Here is a 25,083-nt window from a genome sequence, read left to right as displayed (position 1 = left end):
TTCTTCTAAACTATGATGAACTGGTCACGGGTCACTTCTCTCGCCCACGTCCTCCTCCTCCTCTCCCTCTTCATCTTCTCATGGATTCGCTCACCGTCGCTGGCTGTGTTGTTGCTGTGGCTGCGTTCACGTACAGTTCGCCGTCTGCTGTGGTGTAGAATCATGTTGATGTAGTTATCCTGGCCGCTCAGACACAAAAAAACATGAGTGTCAGGCATAATTTAGCTTGAAGCCATTATAAAGACTGACCTTCTCCCAGCATCCTTGGCTTCGTCTGACAGAACAAAGCCTGAAACCATCCACGTTTGAGGATTTACATTTTCTTCATCATGCTCAGTGAAGACGGCTGACTTCTCCTACCTGAAGCCCTGAAGGCTGCCAACGCCGTTAGGACTTCTCTCCGGCTTTCAGTCACGCCCGCTGACACAGTTTGTCATATTATTTTAACGCCTGTTGCTCTTTTTAACGTTTCCCTTTCTTCTTCTGGCTGTTTGATTTATGCACCGTGAGTAAGAGTCTGGAGCGCACAGAGGGTGAAAATGATGTGATGGACAAACTCTTTTCCAATCGAAAACCAAAAGAGCTCCAAGAAAAGCATCCTGCTGTAACATAATAAGATAGCTTTATACGTAGTTCTCTGTCCAGGAAATGTCCAAAATGTCTGAATTCGGATTTTCATGAGCTGCTTTCTTAAATGGCAGCACAAAAACAGTCAAAACACATTAATGCAACACGCTTTTTATGCACCTCCATGAAAGTAGTCGAATCATCATAACGTCTGATAAACGGCACTCATTTATTTTTATCCTCCGAGAATATCAAACGTTATGCACAAAGACAGCAAAGCTAAACAAACCTTATCAGATTTCTGCTGCTGTGCTGGTTTTTTCGTGCAAACAGAGATGGATGATGAGGCCTGATAATGTTTCTAGCTTTCATCAGCTCGTGCATCGTGCAGCTCACATCACATCTTTGTCAACACACGGCAGTGTAACGGCACAGTGGTTTTAATGCCACACGCAGGCGTCTGGAAACGTTCGTGTGCATTCAGGCGATAGCATTCAGCCTCACATGAGGAGAGTAAAGGCTCGTTGAGAATGGCAAAGACTGTCTTCCTTCACCGCCTCCTCATGAGGAGTTCAGCCTTGGAGTTCAGTGTTAGCGGCTCCCTGCAGCCCAGCAGACACAAGGACTGTATCCCAGCCTGTTTAAGTAAGATGCTGCTGATTCCCACTTTATATTATAATCCTGCTGTTGGGTAGAGCTGTCAAAAGCAGCCCGAAATCATCATTCAGACATCTGTTTTTGTGCATTATGTCCTCAAGAAGGAGAACCAATACAACGACAAACTGGTGTCCTGGAAGATTTCAACGTTCCAGACAAAAGGAAGGGATTCTGATCACGTATTATCTGAATATAGACCCTGTTTTCCCATGCTTTTTGTGTCCAAGTGACTAATGCAGCGCACAATTTTCAAAGTGTTTTCAGTATTAAACAGCAGCCGGCGGCTCAGATTGTTATTCTGAGTGTCTGACAACCTGCAGAGGCAGACCTTTTTGTTAAAGAGTGAGTCAGGAAGTCAAGAAACAGCTGTTACATCACTCCCGTCAAAGCCACCAGACTCCATTCAAAGAAACAGCAATTTAACATCGTAAAACACGTTTCATTCACACTTGACAGTAACAAAATAAAACTCAACAAAACTTTTCACCGTTTCAACAATCATCACCAAGTCTGGATTGATTAAAATGAAGTCTTAATTCACCGAATTATGTCGCGTAAAGTCTGAATATTTTCACCGGATGTTGTGACCGGAGAGACTTCAGTATGTCAGACAAAACAGTAGTTACTGCACATCAGAAACTCCAGCTTCAAACAGTAATTTTCACTATCAGATTATGGATTATTTTGCAATTGGAATATAAATTAGAAATAAGAATGATCGTTGACAGCTCTGGTGCTGGGTGTCGTCACAGGGAGGGAGTATCCGTCCACGGGAATTAAAAGTGTTCTGTAAAGGAACTTAGACACAGCAGCAAAAGCTGAGCTCATCCACTTCAATCACACACTCAAATGAAGGCTTTCTGCTCCGAGGACGGCACAGTGTCCTGATCTCGCTGATGAATGCAGCCCACGGGAAATTCTCCATCGGTGGCTTTTCAAGGGCGATCACCTCCATCCTTCAGGAGCCCTTACATGAACAAAACCCGACGTTTCATCAACAGCACAGTCCTCTGCACCATTGTCAGAGAAGGCAGGAATAAGTGAGTCTGTCCATCCCCAACAATCCCCCCTTCACGATCACGCTGTGGGAGATGAGAGCCACTATCAGCCAACGGCAGGCCTCCAGCGATGCTTAACCTTCAAGCTGGAGGACCTTGGCCATGTAGATTTAACTGCTCACTGTCACATCCATCATCACACGTGCCGGCAAAGATGATGAGATTCCAGACTGCATAAATCGCTGGCCTCAGCACCGCTATAGACGAATCCAAATGTTTGCTGAGAGAACAGATGGGTTAAAGCGTTAGGACAACAAACAGTGCAAGAACAGCACTCGATCCTCTGGAGCCGACGCCAGCAGAAATACCTGTTTTCTGGGAAAATGAAGCTAGATTTTTCTCATGCATCAGTGTTTCATAAGAACTTCCTCGATGTAAATTCGCATTTCAGTGTCACGCAGCATCCTAAATATTCCTCATCATTGAAACACAGGAGTGTCCTGCGCAGTTTAATAATCCTATCCAGCATGTTTGGGCCATCAGTTTCTGAGAAGCTCCCTTTGCTGTGGAGAAAAAGCCATCAGATGATCAGATTTATAGCGAATGCTATGCAGAATAGTAGCTGAATTTATCTCAAATTGGCCTGAAAGTGAACGTTATGCTGCTGTGTGCACAATCAGGTCTGAACAAAGTGTCGTCTTCAGCTCTCGCTCGCCATTAGTGACCCACACAACAGGCTCGTACACTCAACAGAGAGTTTCAAAGCCCTGAAAGTGCCACAGCTGCCAGACACATAACTCTGTATGTAGACAACAATGAGACTTTTACCTCCAGAACCTGGATTCCTGAAATTACTCCTCCAGCTTCTCAGCCCTGAGTATGAACCATAAACATAAAAGAATCAGGCAGCAGCTGAAAATGAGATGATGAGGTCAAACAAATTCAACATATTGTAAACATGCTGTGTCTTCCCGGGTGTTTGACAGTTTAAAAGCTCTGATCTGTGCAGCGATCCGCGGCTTTGAACAGGCGTTTTTCTCTCTCAGCGCTGCCTTTCGTAGCATTACATGTGTTGATGAGGTAACTAGCTTCTGCAGCAGCATAAAGTGAAAAAGAAAATATGGGTACAGCAGCTCTGCGAGCGTTGATGGTGAAACATTTACTCCTGTTATATTTCAAGCTTAAGTTGTGGACAGCTGGGAAGGCTGTAAATAAAGCTGACGCCCGTTTTGAACTCGCTCGGCAGAACCGTTGTTCACAAAATGAAATCAGATTGAAGGCTGAGGCTAAGGAAGCACGGAAACATTATTGGCTCTCCACAGATGATTGTGAAACTTTCAGCCATGGCCTTCTCTTAACCTCGGCCGCACATCCTCTCCTCGCTCAGCTCAGTCGGAAATGAATCGCCCTCTGGTGATTTATTGTTTAAGTTTCTTCAGTGTGAAGACATAAAAAGAGCAGATACACTGAGGTGGAGGAGGTCACGTATAAACGAGCGGGGATGTGTGAAGGTGGAGATTTACCGAGGCGGCAACAAAGAGCCCATAACAAGACTGACAAGGCTGGAAATCTTTAGAGCAGACCCTAATTCATTCAGTACGCCACTGTGGGTAAAGATAATTAAAAGATCTTCATGTAAATGCAGTTTAATCTGTTTAACTTACCTGTGTGTGAAGGGGTCAAACCATACAAGATCGGAGAGTACAGAAACCTAAGTGCAGATCCTAAGACGTCAAACAGGTGGCGCTGTTTGGATCTGCAAAAACACACCTGCAATTACTGCTTATCGCCAGAGGTGTCGCCAGAGAGAAAGAAAGGAAGAGCTCAGCTGGCAGAAGATTTCCTGTAACTGTCCTCAGTAATATTACACTACAAGAAATAGATAAAAGAAGAAAAATTGGATGGAGAGATGTGGATTAACTTAGCATGAGAACGTATACGTGGGGGGTAGCATTTGGACAAAATAATCTGAACATCCACGTTTTTCCAAACATTCAAATGTGTCTCACGTGATAACAGGTGGTGCATCATGGGAGGCGTCTTAGCCCATCCACCTTGTTTAGCTGCACTAGCTGAAGCTGCTAGCTAGAAAAGTTAACCCATACGTGCTAGTGTTAGCCAACCCGCTAAACGCAGAGTCATATCACAATCAGCTGGCCACAATTCATGAAAGATAACCTGCTGCCTGAACGTACAGCATCACTTTCCATTTTACATGATGTGCATAAAAAAGGGAAAAGCATGCCTTGCCCAGTCTCACAACTGCTAATAGATAACAAAGAAGGGTCCATTTGTTGGTTGCCTCTGAGGCCCTTTTGTCCATTATTGTGTTTGTTACAACAGTGTTAGCATCTGTAGAAAATGTTAATTTGTGAGGGTTTTATTTGATTTGTCAACGACAGCTTGTTGTTATCTTTATACTGATCATCTGAGGGGCTTTGGTGGCAGATGTTTTGTCAGAGTGTCTGTTGGTAATGTTTGCTGCAGCACAACCATCCCATTCAAACTGCAAACAGGGCGGTAGAACGGTCCTTTCACCTCCTGTTGATCTCTTGATTGCACCAGTCAATGCACTAAAACAACTATATACTACACATTTAACCGTGCATCATATTCCACTTTATCCTCGGCTGAAAATTTAAATTGTCGTTATAGATCTTCCATAGAAACACACATAAACCTAAAACAATCCCACACAAAGCACAGCCAGTGACTGGCCGGAGATCTTCAGAATGGTCTGGAAGCTAACGCGAGCTCTGTTTGTGTTGTGTTCACCCGACTGCAGCTTCTGTTGGCTCTGCAGATGCACTCGGACTTAATAGTTTATTGCATGGGATGGCAGCTGTGAGTAATGAATCGTACCTCGTTTCTTGCAGCTTAGATAAACTGCTGGATTCAGGCTTGTACACTGGAGAGATAACAGAGCTGTCAGGAGGCCCAGGAAGTGGCAAATCTCAGGTGAATATTCCCCACCTTCCCTCTCCATCACTGATAATTTCAGCCTCATAAATTCGCTCTTTTCAGAACAACCTCTCCTCCTATAGATTAAGAAACTGCACCCTGGCTGACGCAACACTTTTCACAGAGTTACCATTTAGCTAACGTGTGTCGTCCGTGGCGTCCTCAGTGATTCCCTGTACGCTTGTCATGACTTCCAGGTGTGTTTTGGTGTCGCAGTGCACATTTCTTACCACCTGAAACAGAGCGTGATATTCATCGATACGACGGGAGGGCTGACTGCCAAACGGCTGCTTCAGATGCTGCGATCTGAAACGAGTGACGCGGAAGAGCAGGTGAGATGACGGGAAGTGAGTTCTAAGCAAATAACACATGATGTGTTAAATAAAGGGTGTGAAACTGACTGTCTTTTTCCAGATGGAAGCTCTTCAGAGGATCCATGTCTTTCGTTTGTTTGACGTCTTCTCTGTGCTCGACTGCCTGCACGGTCTTCGCAGCGGCAGGCTTCAGCAGGTTTGTTTGCACGTATTTTTTCTGTCTTTCGTTCTGCGTACAATACACCAGCAACCCCGCTGCATCAGGGGAACCTTTGAGAAAGACAGATGAAATTTTCAGCAATCTAATTTTGTCACATTCTGCGTCAGGCGTCTGTTGGCGGCGGCTCCGTCAAGGCAGTGATCGTGGACTCGGTTTCGGCCGTTATCTCTCCTCTACTGGGAGGCAAGCAAAATGAAGGTGATATCTCTTTCTGCAAGTCCATCAGAGTCCATCATACCTGAGGCTGTGTTTACACCCGGGCCTGAAAACTCCAGATGTCTGTCTGGAAATGAAAATCACAGCAGGGTTCCTGCAAAGTGTGGAAGTGTGACGGCCAACTTACTGCCAAACAGAAGATTAAGAGTGAAAGCAGCATTCGTAGAGTCGCTTTTGGATTCAGACTGGAGTCAGTGGCAGAGAAAATAACTTTATTTCTAACAATTGGTTAGCAGAAAGCTCCAAAACTGATCTAATGAATCAGCCAATACAACAAGGATTTTGTTAAAAGACACTTTAAACAAACAGGTCTGCTCTGTGTAGACTCATTTATTCAAGGATGAATTCACACCTGACCAACCTCAGTTTGAGCTTTGACAAGTTTATTATAAAAAAGAAAAAGTTTGTTTCCCTTCAGGCTGTTGCTCCTTATCTACTCCTGAGCAGGTCTGATCAAATACAAGTAGTAGTTGTAGTATAATAGTACTAGTAGCAGCTACGAATTTCTCTTCAGTATACTTGGTTGAACGTTTGATCCAGTCACATGACTTCCTCCTACGTACAGCAGCCAGAACTCCTGTTCTCCACCAGCGAGTTCATCTTCTGAGATAACTTTTGTGATCTCACAGATGTTTGCGTTCTGCCCTGACTGATAAAATATTTACCTGGGGGTGAAGCCAACATGCCGCGCCGCTGAGGTCGTGACGGCGGGCTGGGCCGGCGCCCTCTGTGGAAACAGTGGCTGTAAATGTTGGTTTCAGCCCGAGCAAACTTTATCATTCCGAGCAGACAGCGGACATCTGGGATCACAAACATACCTTGAAGATGCAGCTTGAGTCAGAACACTATGTGGCCGAGTCATGCTGAGGTTACAGATGGGTTAGCTACTGAGCATGCTAACTAGGCTGCAGCTGTGCACCAAACCTGTACTGCATACTGCTCAGAGCGGGTATTGAGTGTGTAGTGCTCACTATGGAAAAGTGGCCTAATTACCTCAAAACAATCACACGCACAGTAAAAACCTTTGAGTTTTGAGTGATGATGCAAACTCGTCTCACACAATGCAGCGAACAAAGGAGGTGAAGGAGCTGCCGGCAGCATGAAAAGCTCCAGAAACACTTCAGAAAACACAAAAAAACCCTTGAACTGAAAAGCTTTTTACTGTGTGTTTGTTAAGCTTCTTACAGAGGTGTTGTATGTAACGCTACTGTTAGCTTACCCTTGGACAGCTCACATTGTTTCGTGGTGAATGTGTTGCTTGCCTTGTACTGTCAGCCTGCTCTCAGCAGTGATGTCTGCAGCCTGGGTTGCTTCTCCTGAACGGCTCAGAAAGTAGCACTGAAAGACACTGGGAGTATTCTGTGCACGAACAAACCTCTCCACAACTTCCTGTGCCTCCAGGCATGTCCTTGATGATACAAGTGGCAGGAGTTCTTAAGACGATGGCGAAGGACTTCAATGTGGCCGCTTTGGTAAGGATGACACAGTCCTTGACGAGCGCTGCTCTACATGCACGAAGCGTCTCCAGCGTCGGCCTGAACTCTCCGCCAACCCTCTCGCACGTCTTCCTCTTGTTACGGCTTTGAGACCTGAAGTGAAAACTTTTTGTTTCCACCTTCATTTAGAAAGAAAATGAAGATAAAAACAAAAGATTTTTCATCTCTAATGATTAAAACCAAAAATCCATTTGTCAGTTGGCTATAATTATGTAGAATGAGACTAATCGCATTAAAAAGCATGCTGCAAAGATAATCAGCTTTCACCTCACTTCACTTGGAGTTATTTGAAGTGAGATGAAGATAATTTGATTGGCTGTTTGATGGTCCCATTTGATTAGATTAGAACAATCTGGCTGTCCCACTTATTTCTTCCCTCCTGTAAAGCTTTCACTCTGCGAGCTGTGCTGAACCACACAGAGCAGAAACGGCAGCCTAACCATGACGGCGTCCCGGCCTGCAGGTTACAAACCACGTCACGAGGAGCGACAGCGGGGAGGTGCAGCCGGGCCTCGGTGTGTCGTGGAGTCACGTCCCCAGAACCAGGATCCTGCTGGAGCGAGTGGAGAAGGCGGTGGGCGGTGGCAGCGGCGGCGGCTCGTCCTCCGGTCTGCGCTGCGCGACACTGATCAAGTCTTCCAGACAGGTGCGTCCACTTCATCCAGCTCAGCATTGATTCTGTCAGAGAGGCTCCGTCAGAGGCAAATGTCAAAACGTCTCGTTAAAATGGACACTTTGAAGTTGCGTTTGCTCTTTTTGTTGCTCCGGTTTGATGAAGAAGCTCTTTATTTGCACTTAAAGTCTGGAAGATTTCAGTCCTGGTAGATTTGGCGACACCTGCAGTTGCTCTTGGAAACAGTAAATGCAGTTTAACGTTCAGGATCACAGAACTCTGGGGGCTGCCAAGAATGACCATTTAATGATTGAAAGAGTCAACAGCAGTAGGACATGTTTGCATTAGCAGTAAGCTAATACAGTGTTTTTTCCAGACGTCCAGCTCTTCACTGCAGATGTATAAATACTGCAGTGCTTTCATCAGTGTGTCAGTAACTTCACATTCATTTAAAGGAAAATCTCCCAGATTATCACTTTAAATGCAACTTCTGTGAGAAAAGTTTTGCAGACTTCTCATCTTAATTCTCAGAGACAGACAGCCGTCTCATTCTGCTGAGTCTGATCCAGGACACTCGTCTTCACTGTCCTGTGTGGACGAAATGCCAAGCCATGCGTGAGCACTCGAGCTGAGTTCGCTCTGAATCCCTCGGTAGGATCTCCTGTTGGTGAAGCTCCTGTTGGTCTCTGCTGCAGTTTACTTTAAAGCTTTTGTACTTTAAGCAGTTTTACAACAAACCACACGTACTTTACATCGCAGCTGTTTTAAATATTTGAATGACTTTCCTTTTTTTCTAGACAAACATTGTTTTCCATTCACTTTGAAATCCTCAAACCTGTCGTGTGATCCATCACAGTGAACATCAAACCTGCAGTGTTTCCTGTCAGTTCTTTGAGATTTGACCTGTATGCCTGCAGGACGGTGCAGCATTGACAGAGCTTGATGCACATTAATGATCAAAGTGATGGACAAAAGTGAAAGGAGGCCAGTGGACGTCTGGACCTGTGGGAAAGATGATCGTTTGAGAGCCACAGATGTGAAGTGTGCATGGTTTATTATGAAGGAGCTAAAACTTCCCAGCAGACATTTGTTGCCTCGACTGAAGGACAAATATCTTCCTCTTCACTCTTGTTGCTCCAAAGCTGATTTAAGTGAACCGTTCTAATTTCACCCTCAGCTAATCATTTCTTTAAACGTCGCTTCTAAAACATAACTTCTGTTTGCTCAGCTGCAGTCTGCTGTCGTGTAACTTGAGCTGCTGGGACGTCTCTTATTTTAATGTTTTCAGAAAATAATGAGTCTGCGATTTGTGAAGGGAAGCGAGCAGCTGCAGCAGAACAGACAGCAGACGCTTCAGCACATAACAGACGCATTAGTGGACTGTTAGTGGGTGTTAATGGCAACAGGACCAAATGACTGTTATTGCAGGAAACTGTTCGACAGTCTGTTACCGTTTCCTCCTCTTAAAAAAAAACTGTCCGAAGGCATTAATTATACATGTTCTGTTTTGAAAATGTAAGCGAGGCCCTTCACACGAAACAAAGAAGCACTTTGACAAAGCGCATTCAGAATGAACGTTTCGCGCTGCAGCTGAACGAGTGAATCAACGCTGTCATCTGCTCCACTTTTTAGCCCTGTCACATCAAAGAGGAGTTCGACTTGCAGTGGTGGAGTCGCTCTGAAGGAGGGTCCTCGAGAAAGAGGAAACTGGATCAGACTGATTCCTGATGAGGGCCAGCCGTGATCCTGCACGTCTGAGCAGAGGTACGTGAACGTTACCGGACCAAGAACAGGAAGAAGAGCTTCAGACTGACCCGTTTAGACCACGACGGCGGCATCAGCGTTTCCCCCGCTGGACTCTGGACAGTTTACTTGTTTTTACCCGTTTAGAAGAAATCCAGCCTGGTTTGAGTGTTTAAGGGGAAGCACAGGGTGGAGCTTCAACACATTCAAACATTTAATTAAACCACCTCACAGCTTAAAGATAAAAAGGCAAATCTGAATTATCCTGGAAAGCCATTCAGACGCAGGAGGCTGCAGTAAAAGCCTTTCAGCATCTCGTCGGATTGCACCGAGAGCCTCATGATTTAGAGCCGAAGTGGAAAGATGGAGGAAAACCCTCCTGAAACTACTCACTCTGCTCACGATCGGGCTGCAAGTGACTCCGAGTACAGTTTGTAGAGAAGACAGAGCATCAGAGTGACGTGAGGGAGACATTTTTATTATCTTTATCAGCACTTTGTTGATTCCTGATGGCAGAAAAATTTGGTTTCTGAGTTGAATTCTTGCAGAAAGTTTCCAGTAAAAATAATTCATGACGCTGATGAAACCTCTTGGTTCTGCGCTGTGTTTATGTTACATGATCTCTTTGTAAAAAATACATTTTACAGTCCTCGAGTTGCTGCTTTAAAGACTTTCCTTACAAAAACATCAAACGCAAGTATTCACAATCAATCGCCTGAAATTGGCCAACACTAAAACCTCAAACTAACCGCAGTGTGTGTGTCCTCTGCTGGTTCGTGTGAAAGAATAAATAAACATTCTGTGAGTAACTGAACCCAGAGACTGTCATCTCCCCAAACCTCAGAGATCAACCTCGTTCACACTGTTTAACGTGGATTTAGAGTTAAGTTTCTCTAGTGTGCAGCAGTGGAAGGACAGAGTAACGCAGTGTGTGTTTTCTCTTTTTCTCTGCTAACAGGGGGGTACCACACGCCTCTTGCGGATACACTCCCAGATCCAGCTGGGTGACACTCTCTGGGCCTGGCTGTCCCCCTCGGGCTCGGCCAGCGTGTGCGTGGCCGAGGCGGCGTCGTAGTCGGCCACGAGGTCTCCATCGTACGCCACGAAGTAGCGCCGCAGCTTGTCAAAGTCCTGCACGGAGACCGGCAGGAACAGCTTGACCCCGCTGAAGATGTCGAGCAGCGTCTGCAGGAAGAGGACCAGCAGTGAGCAGAAGAAACAACGCGAGGGCTGTTCAAGCTGTCCGACGAGGCAACAAACACAAGCTTCACACGATTAGGCGGAGTGTGAACAAACCTCCAGGTCAGGTCGTATTTGGAAAAGAAAACAAAGGATTAATAGTAAAATTCGTAGTGTGAAGCTTGTGTTTGTTGCCCCGTCGGACCTGTTTTTACCCATGATGCCACATCTCAGCAATTCCCGACCAAAAGCGATAAAATCCAGCAGAACTGATGGTCAGAGCTTTGTTTTGGCTGTGGCTAAAAAACACTAAAACACTGCAGCGTTCAGATGGTTCATCAGCTATAACAGTGACGGTCATTAAACTGGACTCTGAGCTGTCTCACTCAGACACGCCTCTTGTTGACCAACCTTGTCATTTCTCGACTGCAGCAGCTTAGATGTCGCCTTCGCTTCCGTTTGTCCGTTGCTGTGAACGCTCTCGCTCTTCTTCACCTGGAGGGAAACAGAGCGGTCACGTCTCAGGACGACAGCAGCGGCGTCTGTCATGTGAGCGTGTCGTGTCGTGAAGACGTTACCTTCTTGGCGCTCGGTGCTTCTGCGCCCGGCGTGCGAGGCTCTGATTTCACCGCCTTCGGTTTGGGTGTGCTTCTGTTGTCTGTGAAGAGAGCACGTTAAAGTTTCTGTATTCCACTGTGAATAAACACCTCACATTTCTGTGACTCTGTGTCCGACTCAAACCTGATTTTAAAACGAAATTTAAACTGTCAAAAGAACGTTTTCTGCTTTTCTTTGTCATAATTAAGTGAAAAACTTTGGGTTTTAAACAATCTGAAAACGTCACCTTAAAACAGTAAACCGACCTTATCACAGACGAGCTGTAGCTTTAAATATTTTGGACATAGCATCAAACGTGGTGGACTTACTGCTCTTCTTGGATGCGGCGCCTCCGTGGGACGAGGACGACGGGGAGTTTCCTCCGCTGTCTCCACCCGACGAGCCCTTGTCGTCGCTGGACGTCGACGGTCCAGCCGTCACCTTAAAGTCACAGTTCTCCTTTGATATGCGGTACAGCTCCTAAAGGACAGACGAGACATGCAAAGCTCTGTCTCACAAGAGACTGAAGACCTGCGTAACACCTGTGCAGTGTCTCACTGACGCAGGCGTTCGTGCATCAAACTGCTGACGTCTTACTTTAAGCTGGGTCAGGTTGGTGGCGCTCTTCCAGTCTTTGTCATCGCGGATGCGCGTCATGCGGGGAAAGCGGATCGAGATGCCGTCGGCTGTGTGCATTTCTGATTTGGAGAACTCTGCGCCTGTGATCTCCCAGACGGGCGCTTCCTGTGGAGGAAACACAGCAGCAGGCGAAACATGAACGATACGCGAACACACAGAAAGCCGCATGAACGCGTGTTCTGTGGATTTCATTAAGTTCTATCTTCAGCCTTGAAAAGCAGCATTTCAGTCCAGTGTTTGGCTCTATCTCCACATTGTTTTCAGTAAATCTGCAGGTCGAAATCACCTCGCAGCTCCACAGCGCGTGTTTCCTGTAAAGTTCTGGTGGAAGAACGCACCCTGAGGGAAACGTGCTGGATCGCAGTGAAATCTCACCTCAGGATTGCGAATGATGAAATCTGGATAATAGTTCTTGATGATTTTCAGCCAGCCTGGGATTTTGCTCGGATCCTGCACAGAAACACACAGTTAATATTTGATTCTGTGACACCGGCTCGATGCTCCAGCAGGTCGCTCTGAGGCGATCCTCTCTGACCTTGCTGATTTTGATCACATCCAGCTCCTTCTGGAGCCTGGCCAGCATGGCGTCGTCGTAGCCTCCGGAGCACTTGGTGACTGTGCACCATTTCTTGGAGTGTGGGTCGTAGCAGCCCATCAGGAAACTGGACATGATGCCCCCTGGTGGAGAGAAGACACTCGACTTCAGCTGCGTGTGGAGCCTGCAGAGCCACAGAGTAAACTGTGCACAGGCTTTGAAAACACCCGCCTACTCTGCGTCATCTCACTTCACTAAAACTAGCCTCCTCAGTTGGCTTGTTAAGGCTTTTTTAAGCACTTTTCTACGTCCCACTTTCGTCCAACAGCGTGTTATGACAAGTGTTTCATCTGGCGTGTTGTTTGGTGTCTATTAGCTGTCTTCACACGGCATGAGCTGTCTTCATTAGCCATGCTTTCTAAATGTGTACCTTTGTTGTGCATTTGCTATGCCTCCATTGTGTTCCATGCTCATTACCCAGCCTCCTCAGTGGCTCCCGTATCTGTCTGCTTGTGTGCTTTACTGAATGACATCCTCTCCTTATGGTTCATGTTATATTCACACATTTTTAGAGAAAATGCTGCTATGCTGGACTGTATTCATGCTGTTATATTTAAGTGAATTCTTCCACCCAGTCAGTGTGAACATGCAGAATCTGTACATTTTAGGCCAAATGCTGTTATATTGTTTAAGATAGCAGGAAGGAAGTGGCTAAACTGAGAGCATCAGGAGGTGAGAAACAAAGTGCATGAAGGAGACAACGTGCTGGAGGTTACAGACCGTTGGAGCCTTTTCCATAGAAGGCCCCCAGGACCACCAGGTCAGCCGTGTCGGCCATCGCCCCCTCGTTCAAATAGTCCTTCTTCACCTTCAGCCAGTGGCGCTTTCCTGGCTCGTAGCTGCCCTGAGACAAACAGGCGTGCAGAGTTTGAACATGTTAAACACACACACGTCTTCCATCGGCGTGTGTCCTTCAGGAGACACAAAGAGACTCACCTTTATGTCCTTTAGCACCAGGCCTTCGAGTCCCTCTCTGATCACACGGGTTATCATGTCAGCCAGATCCCCTGCCCTCTGACACACACACACACACACACACACACACACACACACACACACACACACACACACACACACACACACACACACACACACACACACACACACACACACACACACACACACACACACAGTATCACCAGCTGTTACAGATGTGCACACATAACCGCAGATTGAGGGTTTCACTCACAGTGACATGCTTCATCTCTGAGAACAGGATCCTGTTGGGGACTTCCACCATGTTGTCATGCAGGAACTTCCTGCGTTCACACAGCGGCCTGGAGGACATGAGGAGGAGGACAAATGTCTTTCTAATGTCTCATCTCGATGCATAAAATGTACTGTATCATATATATTATTAGATTTAGTCGTAAGAGTAAAAACTGCATTAAAGGGACTTAATTTCTGTGTTTATCTGCAAGATAAAATGTTCTCACACTGGGAAAATTACTGCTGTGGCTTCACTGAATCTTAATTTTTACACTTCAGTAGATTTACTTTACCAAATATACTAAAGACTTTCTTTAATCCTTGAAAAATGCTTTTAGACACACTGAAACAAGTGCAGAGAGGAAAGAAAATCTGAAGTAAAACCATGAAAAAGACACAAAAACGCTGAGTCAGACGGAGTCAAACAGACGGAGGGACGAACAAAGACAGGAGCTGCTTCAGCGTCTCGTTAATGTAACGTTATTCTCTGCAAAGATGTTTTCAGGACGACGAATGAAAACACGTTACCTCTCCATGAGGCTCACGCCGTTGAAGTAGATGCAGTCAAAAACAAAAAGGCACACTTTGGCGTCTTGAAAGGCGGCTTTCTGCGGGGACAGGAGAGCATGAGACAGGACACAGATTCATGTCCAGCACATGTCAAACTGGCTGCGCTGCTCTCACCTTGTGGACACCCAGAGTCCCAAAGGGCAGCGGTTTACTGGTCTTTGTGTCAATTAGGAGGACTTCAGCATCCAGTATCATACTGTGGCCTCCGGGAAAAGCCTGAGGGATGTACTCCTTAAAATGAGCCACCTGAAACATCGACATGGACACACGGAGCTCAAGGACACATCTAAGACAACTATTACAGCAAGAGCAGAGACAGAGTGTCCAGTGAGGCGGACACTGTAAAAGCAGTCCAATAATAAAGAGCATCAGTGTCAACCTGATGTAGATTAAACCGTGTTTGATGCACGCTACAACACGTCTCCACCCACGTCACCTCCATCACACTCTGCGCTGGACGACCTTAGCTCTGTGCTGCTGTCATTCATCACAACAAAAAACATTAGGAAACGTGCACTATTGTAATTAGACTCCACTCCCGCCCCCGCAGAGTGATAACCTGACATTAACATAAATTGGTAATTACAGTGGCTAGAGGTCCATTACAGCCATTAGGCTGATGGGTAGCACGGCCAGGGCAACATGTCTACAGCCAGCCGGAGGAGAGGAGGCCACACTGGCACAAACCAGCTCCACGTACGTCCCAGCAGAGATGGCTAGAACTGGTGCTTCTTATATGGCTGCTCTGGAGCTGAGAATTACAGGATGTTCTTAAAGGCACCGCGGCTTTTATCACTGACAAACCTGCAGAGCAGTGAGAAAAGTCAGAGGAGGCTTTTCACCTCGCGTCTGAGCGCCTGTGCTGTGTGTTTTGTGCACAGCAGCAGCCTCTGGTGGTTTAAAGGGCTAATGAAGCTGGCGTGGAGCTGTTTATCCCTGCCTGCCTGTCTCGGGCTCGCGGCCGCCTGCTGATCAAACAAAAGCTGGAGAATCACTGGGAAATGTCTGACTTTCAGACCTTCAGTTCCTAATCCTGACGGGAAACCTGAGCAGATTCTATCCTGACATGCTCTGTCACACCAGCTTCACTGGCTGTGTGTGTGTGTGTGTGTGTGTGTGTGTGTGTGTGTGTGTGTGTGTGTGTGTGTGTGTGTGTGTGTGTGTGTGTGTGTGTGTGTGTGTGTGTGTGTGTGTGTGTGTGTGAGGACTGACTTTGTGTGGCAGCACTGGCTTCAGGCTGCGGCTGAAGTAGCTGAAGGTGTCTCCGTTCTTGTGGACCTGCACGCGTTCTCCATCATACTTGATCTCAGAGTACATCCCGTTGGGGCATTTCTTCATGGCGTACTCGATGGATTTACACGCTTCTGCCTGAAATCACAAAGGAAAACAACCATAATGCACCGAGCTATACGACATCATAACTGTGATAGAACTGAAAACAAATCCAACAGTCAGGAGACCAGCAGTCAGACCAGGGACGGGAATGGAGAACCAGTTCCAGCCATGCTGCTAGAAACATGGGGAGAGGGAGGAACAGTCCAAAGAGCGGGCTCGTGAAGACAGAGGCGGACAGTGTGAGCTGTAACGTCTGAACAATGATGAGCTCAAAGAAAGAAATATGCAGAAACATCTTTCTGTGCAACGTGTGCTTCAATGTGCCTCCACAACCGATCAGCACGTCTGTCAACGAGGGTAAACATCCTGTTCCAATATTAGCAACACGCACAGGGAGAGCAGACCGTTCTCTTTGACTAAGAAAACAAATATTCTCTCATTTCATTGATTTCAGATGGAGACAGACAAGCTGATGCTACAGCTAGCAGACGGGCTGATGCTACAGCTAGCAGACAGGCTGATGCTACAGCTAGAAGACAGGCTGATGCTACAGCTAGAAGACAGGCTGATGCTACAGCTAGCAGACGGGCTGAGGAAGACACAGGGAGGAAAATGAGCGTTGTGCAAAGTCACACAATTTACAGTGAGAGCTCTGAACCCAGCAGACGGACAGGGATTGGACTCGAGGACCAGTTCCAGTTTCATCTGACTTAACCACTGACTTGATGACAGCCTGTCTGAGCTTCTGACTGCTCAGGGTTCGTGGCTTTGTTGTCCTGTTTCGAGATCTCAGCAGATACTTTGTTGAGTTACACTCTCAGTATTATCATCAAGAAGAGAGAGCAATAATGAACCTGACAGCAAGACAAAGCCAGTGATTAACTGGTGGTCTTGCCTTTGTGTCCAGGTTCACCTAAATCCTTCTCTGATAATGCTGCACCATTACACTAATCGATGTGAGCACGCTGGCAGTGTGACTGCTGCTGAGTGCACAAAGCATATTTTAAAGCTCACCGCCCCAAATTACACTTCTGTGGTTTCTGTGAAAAAGTCCAAACTCCTCTGGACTCATCCATGCTTCTCCCTGATGCATCTGCTGTAAACTGCAGTTAGAAGAGGAGAAGTTAAAGCTGAAGCACTGAGGCGGCGAGCCTGCGGGACGCCGCAAGCTGGACCGTGCTTTCTATTCAGAAACTGAAATGTGATATAGCTGCAGTTCATTTCAATCTACTTGTATACTGTCCAATTAAAATTCTGCTGTGTAATGTGCAATTTAACGCTCCGCGGCTTCTTTGGAAAACACATTTTGAATGGCGCTGCGTTCATGGACGGGGACTCGGGATAGTTGTGCGTTAGCAGGGAGTTATCTGTGAGGTCCAGCTGCTGCCTGTCAGACGTCAGCAGGACACAGTCTGAACGTCGTACTGTCCGTCTTCAGGAGTGAGACCCCCCACACATCTCATTCATCCTGTTTGCAGCACAGGCACGGCCATCTTCATCTGCTAAAAACAGCAGCTGACATCCTGAACTGAGGGACAGAAATCTGTTTTATCCACTTCTCTTTTCATGCTTACAGTCAGAGTAAAAGTCTCCTGGAAGCCTTTGAGCTAATGTTGCTAAAGAGGTCAAAGACATCCAATTAAATGACTTCAACAATCCTGGAGGTCGAATCTTATTTCTTTTGAAACCCGAAGTTATTAAAGCAACAATTACTGTCTTTTATTGAAAATCTATTTCTAATTTAGTCCACAGATAACCCACACACCTTGCCTGGGAGCCAGAATTGATTATTACTGCTGGATGCATAATGTATAACGACTTCAATGAGGCCATTAATTGGAAGACTCGATGTTGTTTGACTCTAATTCATGAGGTCAGAGGTCAGACGGCATCACATCAGGATGGGAAATGTCTAAAGAGCCCTTTGTTAACATGCCCGTAAGGTGTTTTTTATATAATATAAGACATATCATGAGTGAAATCAACAGCCAACATCGTCCCTGAGCGTCCACCTTGGAACAGCGAGTATCTGCTGACTGCGTCCAAATAAGTCTGCAGCGTGCTGGACGATGCTAGCCAACGTTAGCCTGCCAAGCGCTGGTCTGCTGCCGGCTCACTGGAGGCTTCCAGCAGCAGAATAAGAGATGCAGACTTTGACTTTAACGCCCCAAAGCTGTGAAACACTCAGACATCAGGGAGGCAGCTCGCTGAATGTCTTCACTGCTGCTCTTCTTTATACATGCTGTATTTTACTACTATCACTTAGTGGTTTTATTTTCCACCTTATCGCATGCATTGTCTTTATTTTCACCCTGATTCCATCTTATTATCGAGAGTGTTTCATCCTCCATCTGTTTTATGCTCATTCATGCATGTGATGTCTTTGAGCTGCTTTCCTTGTATGAAAGATGCTACATGAATAAATAAATAACATTATTATTGAGTTAAATGATGATTCAGGCTCGGGGCAAGTTTGTGAATTTGCATGAAAACCTTCCTGTTTAAACAGAATCCAGACTCTGTTTGGACGGCAGTGATTTCACCTGCTGTGCACTGAATCACATCAAGACTAAATGTGTGTGCGTGCGTGTGTGTGTGTGTGTGGCACTCACCAGCATGGGCTGGACAGGGGTCATGAGTGAGGCCTCCACAGTGAGGAGCTTCCTGGGTCCTGAACCATTAGACGCCTCCTGCTGATTCCTCAACACCCGAAAAATCACGTCACCCAGATTACGTGAGGCCTTGAAGGCGTCGTAAGCGTTTGGATCCACAGCATCCAAACTGCACAACAGGAAATGAAGAGAGAGCAGTTTGAGCTTGGCGTGAAAACATAACCTTTCTTCAAAGCGCTGAACAGAGAACAGAGTGAAGACACTCACACATGTTTGGCTCCAGCGTTCATCTTCAGGTCGTGTTTAATGAGTCGAATGATGCATTTCAAGTCGTTTCCGGTGCATCTGTGATGAAAGAGAACACGACACGAGCAGTGAATATAAAAGACCTCAAAGAAACGGTCAACGTGCAGAAAAGACAAAGTTTCAGACAGAAAGGAAGCCGACGTGAGCTGGCGTGGCTTCGCTTTGTCCCGCCGTGTCACGACACTCGCAGACCTTTTATTCAGCACAGCACAAAATAATCCTTCGGTCTGTTTGCAGGCAGCAAGCTGCAATTTCTGACAAATAAACAGAGTCCTGCTCTGGCATCGGCTGCTGTGGAGGGCAGAATGTCAAATGACGATGTGCAGTGTGTGCGTGTGTGTGTGTGTGTGTGTGTGTTAGACATGCCTGAGGCAGACAATCGAAAATGAAGGGAAAAGACAACAAATACCAACAATAAAAAAGCAGCGCAAGCAAAACAAGTGGGAGCAAACGATGGCAGCATTTACAAACACGATGAAAAGAAATCACATAATCAGTCCTTCACGTGTTTTTCATGGTAATAAGTCTGCTGTTTAAAAACCTATATGAACACACACTGTCACTGTGTGTGACCTGGAACCACAATAAAACCATGACGAGGAGAGGAGCGGCTGAATGAAACTGAAGAAGAGCAGGTCTGCAGAGCTTCATCATGTTCCTGAATCAGCTCATCTCTGCTCTTTTACCACCCCATCATTACGATGACGTCTCACTTTTTGGCAATGTCCTCCAGCTCGGTCTGCTGCTCGTCCTCCTTGGTCAGCTGGGCGAGGCGGGTCAGCGAGGCGTCCACTTCCTGGATGGTCAGGAGGCTCTTGGCGGCCGCGGGAAACGATTTGCTCTCCTCAAAGAACATCCTCACCGTCTCCGACACGTCGCCCTGGAAATAAAACATCCCTTAAAAAGTGTGTTTTCAATCCAAGAACGTCGATCAAACTGATGATTTTTAGTTCTAAAATCAGACATTCAGTACACGTGGTGAACTTCTGAACATCCGCAGACGCTCGTGTGGATCACAGACCTGCTCCAGATCGCGCACCATGTCGTCCTGGCTGCACTTAAAGATGCGACTGAAGAGCTTCACGATCTGCTTGTCATTCAGGTTGTAGACGCTTTTCACGACGCCCGGCAGGAGCAGCTTCACCGTCAGGTAAAGATCCCCGTGGAACTTATCTAACCGGGAAGAAAAGCAGATTTCAGGCACAAGGCCTCCGGTTCTGTCACATGCTGAAATCTGAACGAAGACCGATGAAGACACCGACCTCCACCTGAGCCCTTCTTCAGGAACTTCTCAATGATCTGCGTCTTGGTGTTGTAGCTGTTGTTTTCTGCCACCATGGCGCACAGCTTGCGAAACTCTCGCAGGAGGCAGTCCTTGTGCTGGGGGTCACAAAGCTGGGCGGAGAGGGTGCTGCCTTGGCTGACTTTGGCAGGGGAGGAGGTGGAGGGTCCCGGGCTGGAGCCGGAGCCGCCGGCCTTCGCAGCTGACAGTGAAGAGTGGAAGTACAAGTGATGAGATGATTTCACAAAGCGCATTTATTCTGCTTGGACTCACGGTGTCAAGCTCATTTTATCCTGATATGAATGGTTTTAATGATTAGCTGTTACTTTCAGAATTTACTGACCACTTTTAAGGCGATAAATCGGTTTCAGAGGTATTTTTTTTAGCCTTTATACTTTAGCTTAATGCTAACAATTTCTCTGAAACATTTTCTCCTTTCACATTTTGATGTCTAAGGAGTAAATGTCAGTCAGTGAGCCAATAAGCAGCACGCCTGCACCCAGATTTGATAACATGATGATTGGTTGCTTGTGATTGGTTAGTGAACCCAAACAAACATCTTCTCATCAGTGAGTTCATTCACCACATCGACCACCGTGGGGACGGATGACCTGCCAGAGCATTTCTGACGGTGAAAATGGTGCTGCTCACAGTAAGAGGTCTCACTCTGCCACTCTTTCCCAGCACCACGAGCATCACAGTGGACTGGGCAGACTCGACAGTAGAGCAGTGTACTGCTGCTCTCTGCTGTTTGTTATTAATGTTCATTTTGAAAGTGCAAAACTGTCAAAGTACGGAGATTTTTAGCAGCAAGAGAACAAAAACCATTGAAGCGAATCTGAACATCCTCTCTGTAAGTTACCTGGATCCCTCCCCTCTCATCAGACATACAGGTTTCTAAAACTAAGGTGCACAGATTAGCACTTTATGTTCTTACTTCCTGCTTTTATCACATGAACCTTTGATTGTGTTCTGTCCTGTGTGAGATTAGAAGAGATCTGAGATCTGTGTGGCAGATTTAAATGGTATTTAGGACAAAGAGTGGTGCATTCAGGGCCCATTCCGCTGCATGAGAATAATCAGAAGTTGAACTAATTCTGCCTCTTTCTAATCCACGAAGCTCATTTTGGCCCACTCAGAATAAAAAAACTCATCCACTCTCACAGTACATTATGCTCAATGCTTCAGTTATTTTTGTTGTCTCTCACCAGTGAAGCCTGAGAACTTGCGTGGCGCGTTGACAGATGGGTCTGCAGGTGGCGCCATGAGCTGCCCGGCGGTGTTCATCTTGGCCTGCACCTTCTTCTTTGGACTTGCATTGACTTTGGCCATCAGGTCTACGAGACAAGACGAACAGCTTGAGAACAAACAAGGAACTGTTTGACATCAGTGACCATATTTCATCAGTTAAACAAGGACAAAGATGTCAACACTGAATGAGTTTTGACAGGATCCACATACACGATCACACCTGCATGTCAGTGTGTACACAATCATGTACAATACACACACACACACACACACACACACACACACACACACACACACACACACACACACACACACACACACACACACACACACACACACACACACACACACACACACAGTTATATGTGGTCTGTTGTTTAATCCCAGCTGCCCGGTCTTTAGTTGCTCCTGTCCCAGCTTGTTTGAAACATGTTGCTATATATTGTCTTTGAGGTGTTTTCAGTTGAGTGCATGTGAAGAAGGATTAGCAAGTGATCCCATTTTGTTTCATTTATGTCTTATATAACATCACAGCTTTTTAATAACTGGGCCTGTACATGTTCTGGTAGAACAGGTCAGTTGACATTATGTGCAATGATGTGAGACACACCTTTCATGGTGCTGAATACAATTCATCCATCACTGGATGTTAAAGGGACAAAAGTAAGAGCAGGAGCACTTGTTTCAGAGATATCTGAAGTGAAACCTCTGGATTATATTTAAAACTCATCTCTATTATCATTGTTATACTATTATCCCTTTGGAGGGGTGACAGATGGACTGATGCTCTTTAACAGGTTGCACAGTATTGAAGGCTGAGGTTCTACAGACAGATAATCAACACTGCACTATAGCCTTTCTTACTTATGATTTTCCAAAAATGTGAGTTATGTGCGATCACATTAACAATAAAAATCTTCCTAGAAAGGTCAAAGGTCAGTGCCCCAGTGAACTCCCTGGAATCCACAATAAAAGGTTATGCATGTATAAAGAGGACAGAAGGAGCGGTTGTATTGGCTGTTGTTATGTGCTGAACATTACTGAAAAATGTCTTTTAAACAGCATAAAAATGTCTTTTTGAGTGTGAGCCTGCTGTACCTGAAACATGTTTATTAATGAGCTCCTTGTCTTCGTCCTGCAGCTCCTCCCAGCCCTCCAGATCTGTGATGTCCTCAATCTTCTTGGTGGTGGCTCTTGCCCTTTCCAGCTTCTCAAAAATGCACTTCACATGGTACCACTCCTTCATTTCCCCGGCAGACTCGCTGAAAGGGTTTGGCACAATCTTCCCTATGCGCACTATGCCCTTTTGGATCTTGTCCTTGCATTTCTTACAGCCTGCGGTGCCTCGCTTGGCGTATTCCACGATGAACCTCTGCTCTGCCATATCCGGCTCGCTGAAGAAACACTGACGTGGGGAAAGCTGGGGAGGGCGGTGTTGGAGGAGTTTGTGTGTGTGGGATACAGACAAGAAATGATGGATTTGCTGGGAAAACCTTAACACATGAGCAGCTGAAAAGGCTCTACACACTTTCCACAGTTCCTGACACCTGACAGGTGCTCCAACAGGTTGTAGGCCTACACACAGAGTCTTGGAAGCTAAAAAAATAAGACGTCTCTGCATCCAGTTTTGACGGTGGGAAAGTTACAACCTAAAGAAAGCAAAAGGACATAATGGTTAGAGAGATAATTCATTTTTGATCTATATAAAAATGTTGTTGTGGCATATCAGACACTACTGGAACTATCAGTGAGCATAAAGGCACCTCAACCAAAACCTGTGCCACGTATCAGCACTCATTCCACAGTGAAAATATAAGTAGCTTTGCGGTAGCAATGCTGCCTCCCAATACACATTAAAGGGCCAAAGTAAGTCCCAACAAGTGAGCCCAAAGAAATGCACTGATTCTTGTCCCAGGTCATCATGACTCTAGCTGCTGGTGCTAGTTCTTCCTCTCATCACGTCTTTAATTCAACATGTTTGATTAGATTTAATGACACTGACACACAGTGTTTTATCAACCCAAATGTCAGAAATTCACAAAGGCCCTCTTGATTCCCCTCTCAGTACGTGAAAATGAGGATTACCCGTCTAAACACAAACAGCTAGCTAACAAGCTGCACTAAACAAACACAGCATAGTAGCTTAAAGACATAATGCTACACATCTAAACACGAATAGCTAACGTTAGCTAACAGGTCATACTAAAAAAGCATAAAGAGTACAGAAATAGTCCTATACATCTAAATTAAAATAGCTAACGTTAGCTACCAACTTGTACGAATAGGACGGAGTATTAAGAGTACAGATACAGTGCTATATATCTAAATACTAATAGCTAACGTTAGCTAACAGGTCACACTAAAACACCAAGTGAGTACAGAGATGGTGGTGTACATTCAGACAGTTTAATATGAGAAAGGAGATGATGGTGTGCGTTAATGTAATTACTGCCAAACGATTTCTGCTAACCCAGCCGTAAATAAACAGAAGGCCACACAGTTTTAAGTACCAAACAGTTCTTCGTGCTCAAGAAAAGTGACAACAAGGCAGTTTTTTTTGGCTAACTGCTTGATTAGCTTTAGCCATACTCCCTCTGTTCCACATACACATTCAAACTGTTAGCTTTGCTTGCAAACACACTGAACAACAACTATCAAAAATGAGTTGACGTGTCGATTATAAACCTGCACATGTTTAGCTACCGTACCTTGTAGAAGCTCAGTAAAGTATGATAGCGCTGTTTTTATTGCTGCCCTTCCTCATTGTTGTTAGACAACTGTTCATCAGTGTCAAGTGTACTAGAATTACATGATAAAGATAAAACTTACTTCCGGCTTGCCTCTACAAAATAAAAGCTGTATTACTGATAAATTTGTACTTAACGCATTTTCAGTCATGTTCAATAAAGTGTTCAACCCTTTTCACTAAGCACATACTATTTCCCCATCTCACAGACCATGTGAGTTGCCTTGTTTAATTTAATCGGTCGAAATTAATTTTGCTGTATTTCGAAGGATCGATAACAAATTTCCGCGATCCGGTTACGGAATACGTACGTCTCATTACCTTGACGCAACTAGCCAAAGCTAAAGCTAAAGTGGGTTCAGCGTGGACAGCGGTGGCTTTGTCACGGCTTCTCAACGCTTGATGGGTTCGTACGGGTTCATAGACCTTTAAACGTGTAGCAGGATGTACTACTGCCATCTGCTGACGCGGAGCAGTTCACACAAAGCTAAAACTTAAAACTGAATAGATGGTGTGTGGTTATTAAGCAGGCGTAGGCTACATGCTGCAGAGCATTAACCGTTGAGGGGTGGATCAAGGCAGATCAATCAGCATGTGAACCCAGAGCTTCTTGGGCTCTCAGTGGTCAAGAAATAATGGTTATAATAATATTTTGTGAGCTGTAAAACGAAACATAAAATTGGCCTACCCAGTGCCGTACAACTTGCCCCGCTAATTAATGTAGAAAAATGTAGAAGTTATTATTTTATAGTGGTAGTGATGCATTCACTTCCAGAAATGTTAATGAAATGGACTTCAATCATCACCATTCACTTGGTCAGAAAACATGTCATTCATCCTTTGATAGGTAGTTTACCTCAATAATAATAATAATAATAATAATAATAATAATAATAATAATAATATATTGTCGTTGACAGTGTACCTCCTTCAGTAATCGATACTTTCACCTCTTTGCCATCTTGATCTTGTTTCCT

General features: G+C 45.5%; 2 protein-coding genes across 3 annotated transcripts in view; one reads left to right on the top strand and one right to left on the bottom strand.

The window, feature by feature from the left end:
- Positions 1-10,877, top strand: part of rad51d (RAD51 paralog D) — an 18,141-nt gene extending 7,264 nt beyond the window's left edge. Inside the window, exons 4-11 of the mRNA XM_070982239.1 lie at positions 5,099-5,180; positions 5,381-5,515; positions 5,598-5,693; positions 5,825-5,915; positions 7,335-7,405; positions 7,893-8,075; positions 9,675-9,806; positions 10,744-10,877. Coding sequence (XP_070838340.1) covers positions 5,099-5,180; positions 5,381-5,515; positions 5,598-5,693; positions 5,825-5,915; positions 7,335-7,405; positions 7,893-8,075; positions 9,675-9,770 — 754 coding nt within the window. The 3' untranslated portion in view covers positions 9,771-9,806; positions 10,744-10,877. The remainder of the gene's footprint in view (positions 1-5,098; positions 5,181-5,380; positions 5,516-5,597; positions 5,694-5,824; positions 5,916-7,334; positions 7,406-7,892; positions 8,076-9,674; positions 9,807-10,743) is intronic.
- Positions 10,243-25,083, bottom strand: lig3 (ligase III, DNA, ATP-dependent). Of its 2 annotated transcripts, none has more exons than XM_070982226.1 (21): positions 25,032-25,083; positions 22,459-23,009; positions 21,318-21,446; positions 20,090-20,311; positions 19,849-20,000; positions 19,541-19,707; positions 18,789-18,866; positions 18,522-18,690; positions 15,787-15,942; positions 14,689-14,820; positions 14,533-14,612; positions 13,985-14,072; positions 13,732-13,809; positions 13,516-13,639; positions 12,736-12,878; positions 12,576-12,650; positions 12,159-12,305; positions 11,891-12,041; positions 11,543-11,622; positions 11,376-11,459; positions 10,243-10,970 (listed from the first exon to the last, which is right to left on the bottom strand). In XM_070982226.1, exons 2-21 carry the CDS (start codon positions 22,979-22,981, stop codon positions 10,737-10,739), a joined length of 3,012 nt encoding a protein of 1,003 aa, XP_070838327.1. In that variant the 5' UTR covers positions 22,982-23,009; positions 25,032-25,083; the 3' UTR covers positions 10,243-10,736. The 2 variants fall into 2 exon arrangements, with proteins under 2 accessions (XP_070838327.1, XP_070838328.1); XM_070982227.1 differs by lacking the exon at positions 25,032-25,083 and adding an exon at positions 24,069-24,169.

The sequence above is a fragment of the Chaetodon trifascialis genome, chromosome 16 (assembly GCF_039877785.1).
Source record: "Chaetodon trifascialis isolate fChaTrf1 chromosome 16, fChaTrf1.hap1, whole genome shotgun sequence".
NCBI lineage: Eukaryota > Metazoa > Chordata > Actinopteri > Chaetodontiformes > Chaetodontidae > Chaetodon > Chaetodon trifascialis.
Note: the sequence above shows the minus strand (reverse complement) of the source record. Positions and strands in the feature narration are given on the sequence as shown.